Raw genomic sequence first — 18,450 nt, 5'->3', positions numbered from 1 at the left:
TTCGCGGGACGCCTCGGGGGAGGCCTGGCTAATGCATTTCAGTTAATACCAGGGAAGACTGTCACTTCTACTTTTGTTTTGTTTTTTCCCATAAATAACTTATTAGCTTGGTAGTATTTGCATATTTCTTGTTTTTGTTAACACATGTCCTAAAGACAACAAGAAAAGCAACACAGGGTTGTTTGCGTATTTCAGAAATAGCAGGGAGAAATTCAGAACTGTGTCGATGCGAGGAAACGAGCCTGTTGAGGAGCTTAGGTGGCCCCGGGACACTGGCACCCAGGACACCTTGTCTGTGCTCTCAGTAACTGCACTTTTTGAAACAAAAGGTGGCACATGTCTGACACTGGGACTCCTTCCAGAGTCTGCACCAAGGCCCGGGCACCTCGCAGGGCTCCCCGTCTCATCCGCCCTCCCTGGGCTCGCGGCACTTTTCTCACCTCAGGACCTTTTCCCGTGCAAGCAGGCCAGAATGCCCTTGCCCAGGCCTTTGCCTGTTGATTCCTGGGCAGCCTTCCCTTTTCAGCTCACAGGTCGGGCCTTCCTTACCTCCCCCATTCCAGGTCCAAAACAGCCCTACCCCCTGCCCAAGTTTCTCGTGGGCCCTCTGCTTTTCTGCATGGCGTTCACCCCAGTGTGTAGTGTCTGCATCTGTGTGAACCCTGCTGGATACCAGTTCACCCAAGCAGGAGTTACCCTGCGTGCTCACCGTTGTACCCTTTGCACCTAGCGTGGCACCTGGCAGAGTCATGCTCAGCAGGAATTTGTTTGAGTGTACATGCAGAAATCCCCCCACCCCGACCGACTCCTCCCCACACTCTGTCATTTGTGGGAGGTTGAGGCGTGGAGAGCCGTGGCAGAGGGTGCTCTGGAGTCAGATACCCGGGTTTGAACTCAGTGTTTCACCCACCAGCTGGGGACCATGGGCAAGTTCCTTGGCCTCTCTGTTCCTCAGTTGCCTCTGTGCTGGCACAGGCCTGGTCATCGTCCCTGCCTTACGGCAGACGAGAGGAGTGAAGTGCCTGGAGCAGGCCAGGCCTGGTAAGCGCCTGGGTCCCAGAACCGATGGTGGGTCTGGAATTGTTTGGGCCACGCTTAGGGACTTGGGCCGCCGGACCTTGGGTGGACCTGAGAGCCCTTGCAAGTGGCTCTGCAGCGAGTAGGAAGGGCACATCCGGCACCACCGTCGTGGGCCAGGCCTGTCAGAAGGAGTCTGGTGCAGGCGCCAGGGAAGGAGGGCGTCCGCGGTGGCCTTGATGGGAGCAGCAAGTGCTGGCTTGGTGCGGGCACGGGTGAGCTGGCCAGTGCTGGCCCATCGTGACACGCAGGAGCTGGAGGCACGTGCCTTGCCGCGGAGGGCTCCGGTGGGGAGAGGGTCCAGCCAGCATCTGGGAAGGGGGCCCGGTGTGAAGATGTGCAGTGCTGCAAGGGCAAGGGCTTTGTAAAACGGCGTCTGCTGGTGTAATGCATTTCAGGACTTCTTTAGGTTGTACATTAGAAGAAGAAAATTGTGAAGAGAGAGCAGAAACAGATGGAGTAAGGAGGTGAGGCCAGGTGAGGGACATAGAAGGAGAACAGGCAGGTGAGAGAAGGGGAGGGCCAGCGCCAGGGGGAGCAGGGGGCATGCAGGGAGGAAGCGAGACGAGTGAGCGTCCAAATGCGTTAAAACCTTTCTACGCTGCAACAAATCCTTACCGAGTAACAAATCCACCATGTAAGCACCTTGGTGGCGAGGAGTTGGGCTCTGAAGGCAGGACATTTAAAAAGATGCCCCCCTCCCCCTCCTTGCCCCCTGCTCCCGTCATCTGCCTCCCTCCCTCTCCTCCTCTTCCTCCTCCCCTGCTCCTTCAGCTTCCTTCCTCCCCACTCCTCTCTTTTAGAGGGATTACTTCTCTTCATTCTGTTGTTTCTTTGGCGTAGGAGAGAAGGAACTCCATTTTCTTCCTGCTTGTGCTCTCTCATTGCGTGGAATAGAAAGGAGACCTGGTTTCTTCTCCCAGAATTCTCGGCCTTCGTTGAGATCCACACCCTCTCCTGCCTTAGCCAGCTGAGGAGAACACATTGCCTCTCCAGCCAGTATTCCCATGTCCTGAAAGTGGCCTGTGAAGCAGAGCCTTTCTCAGACCTCACCGTGGGCGGTGCCTCTGCTAGTGCCTATTTATCTAAAAACACTTGCTTCCTGAGGCCAGGCCCCGGGTCTGGCACAGCATCTACTTGTTTTCAAATGAGTAAACAGTGGCCAAAGTTAATTTAATTTGTGATTTGTCCAACCTGTGTTTACAGATGGTCTCTGAGGCATGCCAAGTGTGTTTGCAAAGGAGCCATTTGCACATTATATGACTTGGGGTAATATGGAGGTGGTATGATAAGTTCTGTGTTCTTTTTTTAATTTTTGTTTTTCAACTGACAACTTTGAGAAGAGTTATGTAAAATTAGAGATGAAACCTTCAGGCCTTTTGCTCAGATGTACTTTTTTGGAAAAGCACCACCACCACCACCCTCGTTAATGTGGAGCCTGCCCTTCCCACGTTCCAGCACAGCCCTGCTCTGTCTTCCTCACAGCATGACCCTCCAGCTTCTACCTGTTGGACTTGCTTATTGTACTTCTCAGTAGAATGGAAGCTCCACAAGGGCAGACGTTTGTGTCCTGCCATGGGCTAGTGCCACGTGGTGCTGGCAGGTGGCAGGTGCATGGGAAAGCTCTAAATGGATGGATGAGCATTTTCAGCTTTTGCCATTTTATCACAGACATTGCTCATCTCTCTGTTCCCCACCTACACAGCAGCAGTTAGTTCATCTTCATTAGCCATCGGTTCTTAAAAACAAAGGCTTTGTCGTATGCTGTGAATTACTAAGTGTTGAAATTATACATGTGTGTATCTGTGGTACATATAAAATTTTTTTCTCTTTTTGTTAGATCCTGGATTTGAGCAGTTTAAAATGTCAGAAAGATTGCATGGGAATTGGATCAAACTCTACTTGGAAGAAAGTTATTCAGAAGTGCTTTCCAACCTGGGTGCCAAGGTCCTCAGGCAGTACTTGGGCGCTCTGGGGAACCTGCATCTCTCGCTGAGCAGACAAATCGCCCAGTTCGACGCCTACTCAATGGCAGTGGGGATGGTCATGGTTTTGGAGGTAGGGTTCTCAGGTCAGAGGCACAGCTGAGCTTTAAATTGGTTTGGTAACTCAGCCAAAATATCATCGTTTAAAATACATACCATGGCAGTACTGAAAGTGGGGAAACATGAGTCTTCTCGTTTGTTCAGTGTTAAGCACCTCCTCCAAGCCGGCACTCTGGACATGTGGTTTCCCTGTTCCAGGTTCTTGCCCTGCTTCTGCTCAGCATCCCCGGGGCGCTGTGCAGCAAGGCCGAGTTGGAGGTGCCCCTGCTGTCTCCGTTATTTTCTCTGCTGTTTTACTTGATGTTCCTGGCTCTTTCTGCCGTCCACGTTGTTGTGTGCACCTCGGCCGAGAGTTCGTGCTACTTCTGCAGCATGCCTTGGCTGATGGCAGGCGGGGTGATGATGCTGATCTCGCTGCTGCTGTGTGCAGTTGTTTCTGCTCTTACAAAGATGTCTGTCACTGTGAAGCTTCCGAGTAAGGTAAGGCCAGTTCCTGAGAATGTGATTTTGTCTTTCTGAGCAGGCTGCTCTTCGTTGATTCAGCCAAGCTTTGGTCTGTCAGTGGGTTGAATGCCTCAGAAACCCCAGGCCAGGATGCGCTGGATGCTGGTGTCTAGTCCACAGTTACTGTGCGTTCTGAGCATCACTTACAACAGAGCAGCCATTGTCCTGGCTTACATATGTTTTAGTTGGAAACAGGGTTCTTGTGGATTCAGTAAAGGTGCCTGTGAAGAGCTGTGGGCTGTAGGAATTGGCAGCTACTGTCTGGGGAAGTGTATGATTCAGGCCTTTTCACAAAAGAAGAGTTGCAGCTGCAAGCCAAGGGAAGTGCATTTCAAAGAGGAGAGAGCCAGCTCACTGAACTCGCCAGGAAGGCCACAAAGAAGCCTGCCCCTGCCACCACCACACGCCTCTCCCTGGGGATTTGTTCTACCTTGTTAGAGTGTAACTCTTCAAGGATGAAGCTTTCCATTAAATTCCTAGAATGCAACTTTTACCTTGTCCTTAGCCTCTGAGAGCTGTATTTTGTTAGCTGTGTGGTGGTGGCAAGGCAGTATGGAAGAGGTAGATGGCTGGAGAGTGGGCCCAGTGGGCCTGGAGTCTGGGTTCTGGTGCCCAGTGCAGCAACTCCAAGACGTGCTCAGCACCCCACCTTCCCACCACATGGAGAAGGCAGACATGCTTTCCCCTGTGTCTGGGATGCCATACCCACTGTGCTGTCTTGTCTAGCATATATGCATCTCCCCATAAGACTGGGCTTCCCCAGAGCAGGGTTTCTGTCTAAATTCACGTTTGGCTCTTCAGGGCCTAGCTGGGCTCACAATATCTATATAGCTAGCTGCATACAATAAATATTTACTGGAAAAGAAAATGACAATACTGAGTCCTTTAACTCCAAAATGTTTCACATAAGAGTATTCAAGGGTTGGTACCATGATGCCAACTTTGTCGTTTCAATAGGATTAACCACTTTCCTGGAACTTTCTGGGAACTACATGGAGAAATTAGATGGTTGTCGGGTTTGAGAGAATGTATCTGTTAGGATTCTTTGGTCACAAGCAACAGAAACTGGCCCCGAGGCCCAGACTCAGAGCAGAAGTGGTTCAGCACAGCCGGCAGTGCCTCCTGGCAGCAGCACCCCTGCCGGGGTGACTTGGTTCCTGCCATTCACAGTTGCTGTCACTCTGCTGAAGATGGACAGCCAAGGTGGCTGACCACCCTTTGTCTGACCTCCAGAGAGGAAGGGGAAGTCCCACCAGGGCAGGAGTGTGATGCTGTCTCCAGAGGTAGAGCCATGGGTGCTGGGCAGTGGGGCAGCAGGTGTCGGTTACAGACAATGATTTTTGGCAAGCAAGTCCTTGAAGCACATGCAGCAAGGTGTATGTAATTTTCAGATTAGCACTTACAAAATGTGTTTTTCTCTTTGCAGACTTCAGCTCACTCCAGTTCAAGGTGGTCAGAATTAGACCTTCTTATTTTGTCAGGAACTGTGGGCCACGTCCTGAGCTTGGGTGCCAGCAGCTTTATAGAGGAGGAGCACCAAACCTGGTATTTCCTCATCAATACCCTGTGTCTGGCTCTCTGTCAAGAGGTCTACAGAAACTACTTCCTAGGCAGCGACTCTGGCTTTCAGCAGGCGCCTCCTGCCGAACCAGGACTTGACGGTGCCGCATCGGTGCTGCCCTTCAGGGACCACGGGCCTTCCAGGTTAGAGTGTGGCAGGATGCACGAGGCCCCCTCTGCCTTGGAAATGCCGAGAGGCTGTGAGAAGTGGATGGCGTTAGCAAGCCCGTGGGTGGTGCTCACCTGCTGTCGGCTGCTGCGGTCACTGAACCAGACAGGGGTGCAGTGGGCCCATCGACCTGACCTCGGGCACTGGCTCACCAGGTGAGAGCGCAGGCCCGCTGACCTCAAATTAGAACTTCCAGGGCTGAGGGTTCGCTCGCACAACCTTCTTTTACTAGATTTCAATCTACTTAAGAATAGAAATAACGTTTGAGATTTTTTTAAAAATGTAAAAATATACCATAACCCACAAATTGTTGTTGAAAAGTGAATTTCCTTTGAAGCTAGCCTACTATGCCCAGTCACCATAAGTGTTCCCAACCTGTGCATTTTTAGGTGATGGTTGAGTTGCTTGTTCTGGACCACAGGTGGCCGCGCTCTGGGCTTCCTCGAGCCCCTGCGCTCCCACCCCCTTGTCCGCTCTGCCTGCCTTCTCCCAGACCTGCACAGAGGGCGTGCCTGCACATCTCCCTGGGGTCGGGCAGGGGCGTCTCACTCCCTGCAGGTAGAGGGGGTTCTAGGACAGAGGGTGAAAGAGCCACCGAGTCGAGTGATCCCAGTTGCCACCTGGGAGGCTTCCTCTTTTCTCCTCCCTGTCCTCTCCTTTTCTCTCTTCCCATCCCTGAAAGGGAGAGGTGCCTTGGTTGGAGCCAGGGGGGTGTGGTAGGCCAAGTCTTAAACCATCTCCTGGACATACAAAGAGCCAGAAAATCTAGCTACAGAGTGTAGCACAGGATGGATAGCTCAAGGGTTGAAGTAATAGAAGACTAGAATGGAAAGATCAAGACTTGACTACATTATCAATTTTAATTAACTGACAACAGAAACTTAGAAAACTGAAGTAAAAGGAAGAAATATATACAGAGTAACAAACACGGGTGGACTTTTTTTTTTTTTTAGTATTTATTTATTCTCTCCCCTTCCCCCCCTCCACCCCGGTTGTCTGTTCTGTGTTTATTTTGCTGCGTTGTCTTCTTTATCAACTTCTGTTGTTGTCAGCAGCACGAGAATCTGTGTTTCTTTTTGTTGCATCATCTTGCGTCAGCTGTCCGTGTGTGCAGCGCCATTCCTGGGCAGGCTGCACTTTCTTTCGCGCTGGGCGGCTCTCCTTGTGGGGCGCATTCCTTGCACGTGGGGCTCCCCTATGTGGGGACACCCCTGTGTGGCACAGCACCCCTTGTGTGCATCAGCACTGCGCATGGGCCAGCTCCACACGGGTCAAGGAGGCCCAGCGTTTGAACTGCGGACCTCCCACGTAGTACACGGACGCCCTAACCACTGGGCCAAGTCCGCTTCCCTGCAGGTGGACATTTGATTGCAGTGGATTTCTGTTAAAAATTCCCAACGTGCCAATCACAGGACGTTACAGGGTGTTAATTTGGAAAGGGCAGGGGAAATATTTACTCTTACTAGTCATTGGGGAACTTCAAATTAAATCAATAACAAGGTATATATTTTTTTATTGCCCCCCCCACGGCTTGCTTGCTGTCTGCTCTCTGTGTGTCTGTATTTATTTTTATTTATTCCCCCCACCCACCCTGGCAGTTTGCTTATTCGCTGCTCTCTGTGTCCATTCGCTGCGTGCTCTTCTGTGTTTTTTTTTAACTTGTCTTCCCTTTTTGTTGTGTCACCTTGCTGAGTCAGCTCTCTGCAGCGCTTGTGGGCTGGGTGGCTCTCCACAGCATGCAGGTGAACCTGCCTTCACAAGGAGGCCCTGGGACACAAACCCAGGGCCTCCCATATGGTAGACGGGAGCCCAACTGATTGAGCCACAGCCACTTCTTAATACCGAGGTATATTTTACATTTCTTAAGGTAGAAACACAAAGTAAATGAAAAGCTTGTCTCAGTGCACATGTGAGGGCAACTGGGTTGTGGGCTGGCTGTCCTTTGGGAAGATAACTTGGAAATATACATCAAAGCTACATATACAATTCATTATTTCTCTGACGAAATAATTCTTGTGGGGAATTTGTCCTAAGGAAAGAATTCAAAAGTGGAAAAAACTTGCTACATGAGGTTGCCTGTCACATATTAGCTCTGTTTGCAAAACAGGTTACCGTAGTAATTCCGAGTATGTTGTCGGCTCATCTTGTGTTCACAGCAACGCTCAAGACAGGATACAGATCAGTGCCTTTTGGAGACGAGGAAGCAGAGGGAGGATTTAGATATCTGCCCCAGAGCACACAGCGGTACAAGGCAGGCTTGCGTCCTGAGTGAGGGAGGACACCAGAGCAGTACACGGGTCCTGTGAAAATAAGACAGTAATGGCCTCATTTTCAGGGTTTTGGGCAATTGACAGAAAAGAGGCTGGTGCACCAAGATGTGTGCCAGGTCCCCGCCCTGGCCCTGCCTCGCCTGCTCCCGGGGGCGGGCTGCAACCCTCCCTGCAGTCCTGCTGCAGCAGGTCTCCATCACTGCGGAGCAGCATGAGCATCCTATGTCTGTAAAACTGCTCTGCAGACCCCACTTCCATCCAGTGACACTTGTCTCTCTCCTCTTTCAAAAAAGATGTCTAAACTCAAACTTCTGCATTTTCTCAACTCACATTCTCTAGTTCTTTTTTTTCTGTTTAAATTTTTTTACTTTTTTTTTCTTGGTCTTTATTTTTAAAGATACATAGATCACACAAAATGTTACATTAAAAAATATGGGAGGTTCCCCTATTCCCCACTCCTCCCACATCAACAACCTTTCATCATTGTGGCACATTCATTGCATTTGGTGAATACATTTTGGAGCAGTGCTGCACCGCATGGATTATAGTTTACATTGTAATTTACACTCTCCCACAGTCCATTCAGTGGGTTATAGCAGGATATATAATGTCCAGCATCTGTAGTTCTTTTCTCTTTTGATAGTGAACTATAGCAACATAGAATAGTGTATTAGATGTGCAATATTTAAAATTGTAATTAAAAGTATAGCTGGATAGCCACTTACAGTTTTTAAGTTAGACAATTCAGCCGTGTTAATTACATTCACAGTGTTGTGCAACCATCACCACTGTTCCAGAATCTTTCATCAACCCAAATAGAAACTCTGTACCTTTTTTTTAATCAACTAAAAATGAAATATCTGAATCCAGTATAATCTAATATGCCCAGCGGAAAAAAACAGTTTAAAAACATAATCCAGTATAGATTTTTGGAATTCATAAACAGTATCAAACTGCTGCAATGCCTTTTTTTTAGGAGGTACTAGGGGATTGGACCCCAGACCTTGTACTTGGGAAGTAGGCATTCAACCACAGCTACATCTGTTCCCCAGTAGGAGCTGGTTTTTCTGTTAGTTTGTTTTTGTTAGGTACCAGAATCATACACGGGAGGCAGGTGCTCAGCCACTTGGAAACTTTACACATTAAGCACTCACTCACCAACTCCCTTCCCTCTATTCTTGCTAACATCTAATCTACATTCTGTCTGAAGTTTCCTATTCTAGATTTTCACGTAAGTGGGATCAAACAGGACTTGTCCTTTTGGGTCTATCATCTTTCACTGTGCACACTTCAAATTTCTAATCCATGTTGTAGCGTGGATCAGAACTTCAGTTATTTTCATTGCTGGATGTTCTTCCCATTCATCTGATGGACGCTTGGGTTGTTTCCACCTTTTGGCTCTTGTAAGTATTTGCAGCTATGAATATCGTCATACTTGTATTCGTTTGGATCCCTGTTTTCAGTTCTTTTGTATTATATATCTAGGAATTGCTGGGTCATATGGTAATTCAGTGTTTAACTTTTTTTGAGGAATCACCAAACTCTTTTCCACAGCAGCTGCACCATTTTACATTCCCACCAGCAATTTACGCCGGTTCCAGTTCCTCCACATCCTCATTAACACTTATTTTCCACTTTTTTTAACCCTAGCCATCCTAGTGGGTGGGAGATGGTGTCAATTGCAGTTTTGATTTGCATTTCTCTGGTTGCTAATGATGTTAAGCATCTTTTCATGTGCTTATTGGCCATTTTTACTTTCTTATGACCTTGGAAGCACAAATGTTTAAAAGTCCAGTTTATCTATTTTTCTTTCATTGTCTGTACTTTTGATATATTTAAGAAACCATTGCCAAATCCAAGATCATGAAGATTTATACTGTGTTTCCTAAGAGTTTTTTATTAATAGTTTTAGTTCTTAAATGTAGGTCTTTAATCCATTCTGAGTGTGGTGTAGTGAAGGTCATTGTTTTACAGGCAGGCGTGCAGCTATCCCATCATCATGTGTTGAAGAGACTATTCTTTCCCCATTGAATGGTCTTGGCACCTTCATCAAAAACTAACTGATCATATATGCAAAGGTTTATTTCTGCACTCTTCTATCTATTATTTTCATCTGTATGTCTGTCCTATGCCAGTACCACAGTTTTGATTACTATAGCTTTATAGTAAGTTTTGAAGTGGGGAAATATGAGTCCTGCAGCTTTGTTCTTCTTTAGCTGGTAAGATTGTTTTAGTATTCTGGGTCCTTTGAAATTCTATATGAACTTTAGGATGGGTTTTTTCCATTTGTGTGAAAAATGCCTTTGGGATTTAGAATTGCGTTGAATCTGCATATCGCTTTGGTAGTATGTCTTGTGCAGGAACATGAGACATCTTTCCATCTATTTAGGTCATCTTTAATTTCTTTCAGCAATGCTTTGTAGTTTTCAGTGTGTAAGTCATGCACTTCCTAGGTTAAATTTATTCCTCAATATTTTATTCTTTTTGACACTGTTGTAAATGGCATTGTTTTCTTCATTTCCTTTTCAGATTGTTTATTGGTAGTGTATAGAAATAAAACTGGTTTTGGCATGATGATTTTATGTCCTCTCACTTTGCTGAATTCAGTTATTAGCTCCAGCAATTATTTTGCCTTCTTCAGGGTTCTCTACATATAACATCATGTCATCTGCAAATAGAGATAGTTTTATGTCTTGTTTTCCAATTTGGATGCCTTTTATTTCTTTTTCTTTTTCTTGCAAATTTGCTCTGACCAGAAATTCCAGTACAACCTTGAATAGAAGTGGCAAAAGCAAGTGTCCTTATAAGAAATGGTGCTGGGTTTTGTCAAATGCTTTTTCTGTATTAATAATTGAGATGATTGTGTGGTTCTTTTCATTTGTCCTATTAATGTAGTGTATTATATTGATTTTCATAAGTTGAACCACCCTTGCATTCCTAGGATAAATTCCATTTGATTGTGGTTTATAATCCTTAATGTGCTGCTGAAATCTCTTGACTAGTATTTTGTTGAAAATATTTGCATCTATATTCATAAGGATATTGGTTTGTGGTTTTCTTGTAGTATCTTAGTCAGACTTTGGTATCAGGGTAATGCTGGCCTTATAGAACGAGTTAGAATATGTTCCTGCCTCTTCAAATTTTTGGAAGCATTTGAGAAGGGTTGGTGTTAGTTATTCCTTAAATCACTGATAGAATTCACCAGTGATGTAATCTTTATTGGAAGGTTTTTTACTACTGATTTTATATCCTTATTATAGGTTGTATTAGTCAGCCAAGGAATGCTGATGCAAAATACCAGAATTCTGTTGGCTTCTATACAGCCTGTTTATTTGGGGTAGAAGCTTACAGGTACCAGGCCATAATGCATAAGTTACTTCCCTCACCAATGTCTATTGTCACATGTTGGGGCAAAATGGCTGCCAACATCTGCCAAGAGTTCAGGCTTTCTGGGTTCCTCTCTTCCTGGGTTCCTATCTTCACAGGGCTGGTTTCTCTCCAGGCTCAGCTGCTGTGCTCTCTCCACAAGGCCAGCTGTAGACTATCAGGCAAATGGCTCTGTCTCTCTCCCTGGGGCTTCTGCATGTCTAGGGAGCTGTCTCTATTCCTCTGTGTTCACTTCCTGGGCTCCAGCTCAAAACTCCCAACTCTGTTCTTTACCATGTGTTTTCTCTGTGAGTCCCCACCCACTCTTCTGATGTGACCCAATCAAAGTCCTAATCATAATTCAATCAATGAAAAATTATACCTCCAACAGACCAGTTTACAAACAATCCAGTAACTGTTTTTGGAATTCAAAACAATGCCCAACTGTTACGTAAGTCTATTCAGATTCTCTTGTTTTTCCTTGAATCATTTTTTGCAGTTTTCATGCCTCTAGGAATTTACCTGTTTCATCCAGGTTTTATCAAATTTGTTAGTGTGTGGTTGTTGCTAATATTCTCTTATCTTTTTTTTTTGTATAATTTGTAATGTTTCCTCTTTCATTTCTGATTTTAGGAAATTGAGTATTTTCTCTTTTTTTTTTTTCCTTAGTCATTCTAGCTAAAAGTTTATGAGTTTATTCATCTTTTCAAAGAACCAACTTTTGGTTTTATTGATTTTTCTCTGTTGTTTTTCTGTTTCTCTATTTCATTTATTTCTACTGTAATCCTTATTATTTCCTTCCTTCTGCTAGTTTTGAGTTTGCTTATTTTTCTAGCACCTTAAGATGTACAGTTAGGTGACCAATTTGAGATTTTCCTCCTTGTTTAATGTTGTATATGCAGCTATAAATTTCCCTCTGAACACTGCTTTCACTGCATCCTAAAGTTTTGGTAGGATATGTTTGTTTTCATTCATCTCAAGATACTTTATAATTTCCCCTTTGATTTCTTCTTTGACCCATTGGTTGTCTAAGGATGAATTGTTTAATTTCCACATATTTGTAAATTTTCCAATTTTCCCTCTGTTACTGATTTCTGCTTTCTTTCCATTGTGACCAAAAAAGATACTTTATATGATTTTCATCTTTTACACTTACTAAGATTTAACTGTGGTCAGCACTCCTGCCCTTTTTTGGTTTTTTGTTTGCCTGTAAGATTGTTTTCCAGCCATTCACTTTCAATCTCCTTGAATCCCTGAGTCTAAGATGAGTTTCTTGTAGACAACATATAGATGGGTCATAGTTCCTTATCCAGTCTTCCAATCTGTGTCTCTTAACAGGTGAGCTTAATCCATTGACATTTAGTGTTATTACTTTCAAGAAATTACTTATATTAGCCATATTTTCTTTGGATTTGTGTTTGTCTTATGCTGTTTGATTTTTTTTTTCTATTTTTTGTAGTTTTAGTTGTTCTTATACTCTCCTCCAACTCTCTCCTATTTTTTTCTTTCCTCCTGCAGAACTCCCTTTATTATTTCCTGAAGGGCAGGTTTCTTGTTGGCACACTCTCTTAGTTTCTGTTTATCTGTGAATATTTTGAACTCTCCATCATTTTTGAATGCTAGCTTTGCTGGATAGAGTATTCTTGGTTGGAAATTCTTTTCTTTTAGTACCTTGACTATGTCGTACCACTGCCTTTTTGCGTCCATGGTTTCAGATGAGAGATCAGCACTTAATCTTATAGAGCCTCCCTTGTATGTGATGGTTCTCTTTTCTCTTGCTGCTTTTAGTATTTTCTTTTTCTTGTGCATTGGATAATTCGACAAGTATATGTCTTGGGGTAGACCTGTTGGGATTTATGCAATTTGGGGTGTTTTTTGCTGCCTGGACATGTATGTGCATCTCCCTCAATAGGTTTGGGAAGTTTTCAGCCATTATTTCCTCCAATACCCCTTCTGTCCCCTTTCCCTTCTCTTCTCCTTCCGGTATGCCTATAATATGTATGTTTCTGCGTTTTGCATTGCCATTCAGGTTCCTAAGTCCCTGCTAGATTTTTTCTATCTTTTTATCGATTAATTCTACTATCTGTTTGATTTCAGATGTACTGTCTTCCACATCACCAATTCTTTCCTCTGCCTCTTCAAATCTGCTGTTATTTTCTGAGAATGTATTTTTGATTTCTTGGATTGTGCCATTGATCCACATTCTATCCATGATCTTTTTGTGCATGATCACAATTTCTTCTGTATGCTCTCCAAGTGTTTTCTTAACATGCTTAATCTCTTCCTTCACTTCATTGAATTGGTCCATGATACATGTTTTGAGATCTTTAATTACTTGTTTAATGTTCCACTTCTTTTCCTGGTTTTTAGTCTGAGGGTCCAGGGTTCAAGTCCCTGTTCGGGCGCCCGGCTAGCTCAGTTGGTAGAGCATGAGACTCTTAATCTCAGGGTCGTGGGTTCGAGCCCCACGTTGGGCGCCAGCTGCGGCGGCTTGCTCGGTCGGTGGCGGTGGGGTCTGGCTGCGGACGAGGGGTCGGTCCAGCTTTGGATGAGGGGTCGGTCCAGCAGCAGACGAGGGGTCGGTCCGGCAGCAAACGAGGGGTCAGTCTCACAGGGGTTGCGCGGTTCTGCTGACGGGGTCGCCCGGCAAAGCCGGCGACGAAGGGGTCGCCCGGAGAAGCAGGCGACGAACTGGGGACAAGGGAGGCCAGGCCCTTGTCGGGGGCTCTCAGGACTGGAGGGCGCACGGCAGAAGAACTACCGCGGAGATGAGGTAAACATGCAGGTCCAACTTTATTGAGGAAGTGGCTACAGTTTTATAGGGGCTGGGGAAGGCTGATTGGTCAAAGTTATGCCGTGTTCTGATTGGCTGCCGCAAGCAGTTACTGGGGAGAAAGGTCGGTGGGAGGTACTGGAAGGGGGAGGGGTGGTGGTTAGGGATTGGCTGTTGCTGTTGCTGGGGGAAATGGCAGGGTTTAGGGATTGGTGGCTGCTGTTGCTGGGGTAGAGGGAAGACTTGAGTTTCCCGCCTTGCGCCTGGCTGTTGCTGCTGTCGGGGGGGGGGGCGGGGGGGGGGAAGGCAGACTGGAATTTTCCGCCCTGTGCCTGCGCAGGGAGAAAGAAGAAGAAGGGTGTTGCCTCATAAGGCATCGTGTGGCGCTATCCGGGAGGAGGGGCGGCCGTGGAAGCATGGCTGCCGAGAAGGGGAGACCCGAGGGCACTCTGCGCCCATGCCGAGCTCCCTTCAGGGGTGGCGGTGAGTCCGGCCAGCCACCCTATTATGGGGGCAGTGGCTTGGAATTAGGCCTACCACGGCCGCTCCCCTGCCAGACCAGCAAACCACACTTCAGCCCGAGGGGTGACCGCAGTCCATGATACATGTTTTGAGATCTTTAATTACTTGTTTAATGTTCCACTTCTTTTCCTGGTTTTTAGTTTGTTCACTGGATTGGGCCATGGTTTCCTGACTATTGGTATGGTCTGTAGTTTTTTGTTGTAGTCTAGTCATCATTTTATCTTGTTGGGTTTATTCTGTTGATTATCTTCTTATTCTAGCCTTGGGGTTTAATTAGTTGTTGTTTTTGTGTACATGTTAAGTCATCTCTTTGTTACTTTTTTCTTCTTATTCTATCTCCTTATTGTTGACTAAGTTCCCTTGAAAAAAAATATTAGGTCCAGAGAAAGCAAAAGGGGTAAGAAAAGAAAAATAAATAGTTGTATTGATAGTGAATGTTAGCAGAACCATGTGAGATCTAGGAGAATGGATATTGAACTCATCTAAGCTGTGTATAGTTATAACCATAAAAAAGTGGAGTACCTATAATGAGATAGTAAACTGTATATGGGGAGGAATATACTATGAATTAAAAGGTTAGTGTGGTCAGGAGAGAGGGAAAAAGAAAAGACAATAATATAAAGAGTGAATAAATGATAGAAAACAGATTAGAGGTGTTAGAGATAAAAAGTGAGAAATATTGGGGGCTAAACAGAGAGTAGGAATGGAGGAGAAATAATAAATGATGGAGGAGAGAACAAGGTAAAGGAAAGGGGATAGCATTGGTAACCAAAATCAGTATACACAGAAAAGAGAAAATTGAGGATGAGGAAGTACAGCAAATAAGAAATGTTGCCTGTAGCACTAATATTGAAAAGAAGAAGAAGAAAAAGAGAAGGGAGAAAAAAGAAAAAAAAAAGGATGATGGGGGGGATAAAGAGGAAGAAAAAACAAAACAAACCAACAAAAAAGACCAGACAAGGCCTCAGGCAAAGAATCCTCTTTGCAATTGAGTGAACTGCTTAGGAGTCTGACCCCTTTCTCCCTTCCTCACTTCTCCTGTAGGAAATTCAAATGGTTCCTGGTGAACCAACTCACCTGAAAAAATAATGTCTCTTAATTTCTTGAGAGAGCACCTACCCCTTGCCAGGAACCCTAAATATGCTATTGGAAGCCTGTAAAGCATGTCCTACTGTCCCTCTCCCTTCGGTGTGTACAAGGGGGCTAGTTAATTTTCTGATTCCTCCTTCTCCCAGACCATTTTTCCTATCCCAGGTCATTTAGGTCAATCAGGGTCTCAGCAGATTCACCTCTCCTCTCTTCCTAAGCTCTCCCCAAGTCAGCTGAGATGCTCCTCCAAACTCAGTAAAAGGGGGGGACCAGAAAATTGAACCTGCACTCTCTGGGCGCCCCTGCACCACCCACCTAAACTCTCCCACTCCCAGAGTTAGTCTGCAGCCCGGAGAGTAGGGCAATGCCAGATTTCTGGGAGTGCTCGGCTTGGGAAACAGGCCCAGGAGAATGTGGACTCAGGGTGTGTAGGTCTGTGAAACGTGGGTTCAGGGGACACAGGCTTGCGGTTCATGCGTTTTGAGAACACGGGGCTTGGAAACTCCACCCCACTACCAGCAGTTCTCAGTGAACGCTGCGGCTCTTAGCCCTAGGGGGAAGGGATTTACCTTCCCACAGCTTCCGAGTTCCATGTTAGAAACCCACAGTTCTACTTTGAACAAATTCTGCTGCAGTCTCGCTAGATTGATGTCCAGACACCTCCCGCCCTGCAGGTTCCCGAAACAGCCTGCTCCTGCAGGACTCCTTCACCACACATCTGGTCCTTTGTAAGAGAGATGACGATGGTGTACTTACTCAGACGCCATCTTGCCCCACCTCCTCAGTTCTTGCTTCATATATTTTGGAACTTTGTTTTTAGGTTTGTATATGTTTATAATTGATATACTTCTTGATGGTTTGAATCTTTTATCAGCATATAATGTCTTTAGTTGTCTTTTCTAAGTTTTTTTTATCTTTAATGTCTATTTTGTTTAACAATAATATAACAACCTCAGCCCTCTTTTGTTTCAGTATTTGCATGGAATATCTTTTTCCGTCTTTTAATTTCAACCTTTTTGTGTCTTTGTATTTAAAGTGAGTCTCTCGGAGACAAACATATAGACAAATCATGTTTTTATCAGTTTTGCCAATCTGCCTTTTAATTGGAGAGTTTAACCCATTTACATTTCAAGTAATTATTGATAAGAAAGGACTTACTTATGCTATTTAGTTGTTTTCTGTATGTTATTTGTTCCTTAATTTTTCCATTTTTGCCTGTTTTTGTATTTAGTTGGGGTTTTTTTAGATTACCACTTTGATTCAATTAACCTCTCAAACTAAACCTAGTTTGAATAATACCAACTTAATTTCAATGTATACAATCACTCTGTTCCTACACTTCTCCTATACAACATATATTTATATTTTATATATTAACATATATGAAAATAGTATATGCCTGTTGACATAGTCTTATAATTATTGATTTATGCATTTATTTTTACATCCTATAGGGGGAAAAAGAAGGTAGAGACCAAAATTATAATAATACTGGCTTTTATATTTACCCAGGTAGTTACCTTTACTAATGTTCTTTATTCTTTCTCAGGGCTTCAACTTACTCTCTGGTGTCCTTTCATTTCAGTCTGAAGGACTCCATTTAGCATTTCCTGTAGGGTGGGTTTATTAGTAACAAACTCCCTTAGCTTTTGTTTATCTGGGAATGTCTCAATTTCTTCTTCACTCTTCAAGGACAGTTTTAGGAGATATAGGATTCTTGATTTGACGGTTTTTTCCTCTTAGCACTCTCAATATGTTATCTTACTAACTTCTGGACTTCACAGTTTCTGACCAGAAATCTTATTGAAGATCCCTTGAACATGATGAATCACTTGTCTCATCATGGTGCTGCTTTAAGAGTTTTCTTTGTCTTTGTCTTTCAGCAATTTGTCTTGGTGTTGATCTCTTTGAGTTTATGCTGCTTGGAGTTTGTTGAGATTCTTTTTTTTTTTTTATTCATTTTGTAAAAATATTACATTCAAAAAATATGAGGTCCCATTCAACCCCACCACCCCCACCCCACCACTCCCCCCGCAGCAACACTCACTCCCATCATCATGACACATCCATTGCATTTGGTAAGTATATCTCTGGGCATCTCTGCACCTCATGGTCAATGGTCCACATGATAGCCCATACTCTCCCACGTTCCATCCAGTCGGCCCTGGGAGGGTTTACAATATCCGGTGATTGCCCCTGAAGCACCATCCAGGGCAACTCCAAGTCCCAAAAACACCTCCACATCTCATCTCTTCCTCCCATTCCCCATACCCATCAGCCACCATGGCCTCTTTTCCCACACCAATGCCACCTTTTCTCTGTGGACCTTGGATTGGTTGTGTCCGTTGCACCTCTATGTCAAGAGGAGGCTCAGATTCCACATGGATACTGGATGCAATCCTCCTGCTTTCAGTTGTAGGCACTGTAGGCTCCATGGTGTGGTGGTTGTCCTTCTTCAACTCCATCTTAGCTGAGTGGGGTGAGTCCAATAAATCAGATTGTAGGAGCTGGAGTCTGTTGACGCTCAGGGCCTGGCTATCATATTGTCAGTCCAGAGACTCAAATCCCCTAAATATATCTTAAACCCCAACACCAACTACAATTGCAATAAAGTAGCATGAAAGTCTTGTGAAAAGAGATCCCATCTGAGTCCAGTTCCATCACGCAGAAACACCAGCTCCAAAGAAGGGCCATCTGACATGGGAGATTCTTGAACATATAGATTCATGTCTTCCGTTCAGTTTTGGGAAGATTTTAGCATTATGTCTTCCAATATTTTTTCTGCACGTTTTTCACTCTCTTATTATTTGGAACTCCCACAATGCTGTGTTGGTCTACTTGGTGGTGTGCCTCAGACTCTGTTCATTTTACTTAATTATTTTTCTTTCTGCTCAAACTGAATAATATCAATTGTCCTATTTTCAGCTTTGTTGATTCTTTCTTATTCCTGTTCAGATCTGCCCTTGAACCCATATAGTGAATTTTTCATTTCAGTTTTTATTTTACTTTTCAGCTACAAAATTTCTATTTGATTTCTTTTTATGATTTCTCTCTCATTATTGAATTTTCATTTTG

At 44.6% G+C, this 18,450-nt stretch overlaps 1 protein-coding gene and 1 non-coding gene across 14 annotated transcripts in view; both read left to right on the top strand.

The window, feature by feature from the left end:
- Window positions 1-18,450, top strand: part of PIGG (phosphatidylinositol glycan anchor biosynthesis class G (EMM blood group)) — a 78,253-nt gene that overhangs the window by 32,771 nt on the left and 27,032 nt on the right. For all 13 annotated transcript variants that reach the window (XR_009186841.1, XR_009186844.2, XR_011649760.1 and 10 more), the window contains exons 7-9: window positions 2,918-3,135; window positions 3,321-3,602; window positions 5,053-5,510. Coding sequence is in view for 9 of the 13 variants with exons in the window: in XM_071217787.1 (XP_071073888.1) it covers window positions 2,918-3,135; window positions 3,321-3,602; window positions 5,053-5,510 (958 nt within the window). In the remaining 4 variants the exon portion in view is untranslated. The remainder of the gene's footprint in view (window positions 1-2,917; window positions 3,136-3,320; window positions 3,603-5,052; window positions 5,511-18,450) is intronic.
- On the top strand, window positions 13,396-13,468 carry TRNAK-CUU (transfer RNA lysine (anticodon CUU)). Its single transcript has one exon. It is a non-coding gene; the product is annotated as a tRNA-Lys (tRNA).

This window comes from Dasypus novemcinctus, chromosome 1 (assembly GCF_030445035.2).
Source record: "Dasypus novemcinctus isolate mDasNov1 chromosome 1, mDasNov1.1.hap2, whole genome shotgun sequence".
NCBI classification, from domain to species: Eukaryota; Metazoa; Chordata; class Mammalia; order Cingulata; family Dasypodidae; genus Dasypus; species Dasypus novemcinctus.
The sequence above is the reverse complement of the archived record's forward strand: the minus strand, read 5'-3'. Positions and strand labels throughout refer to the sequence as shown.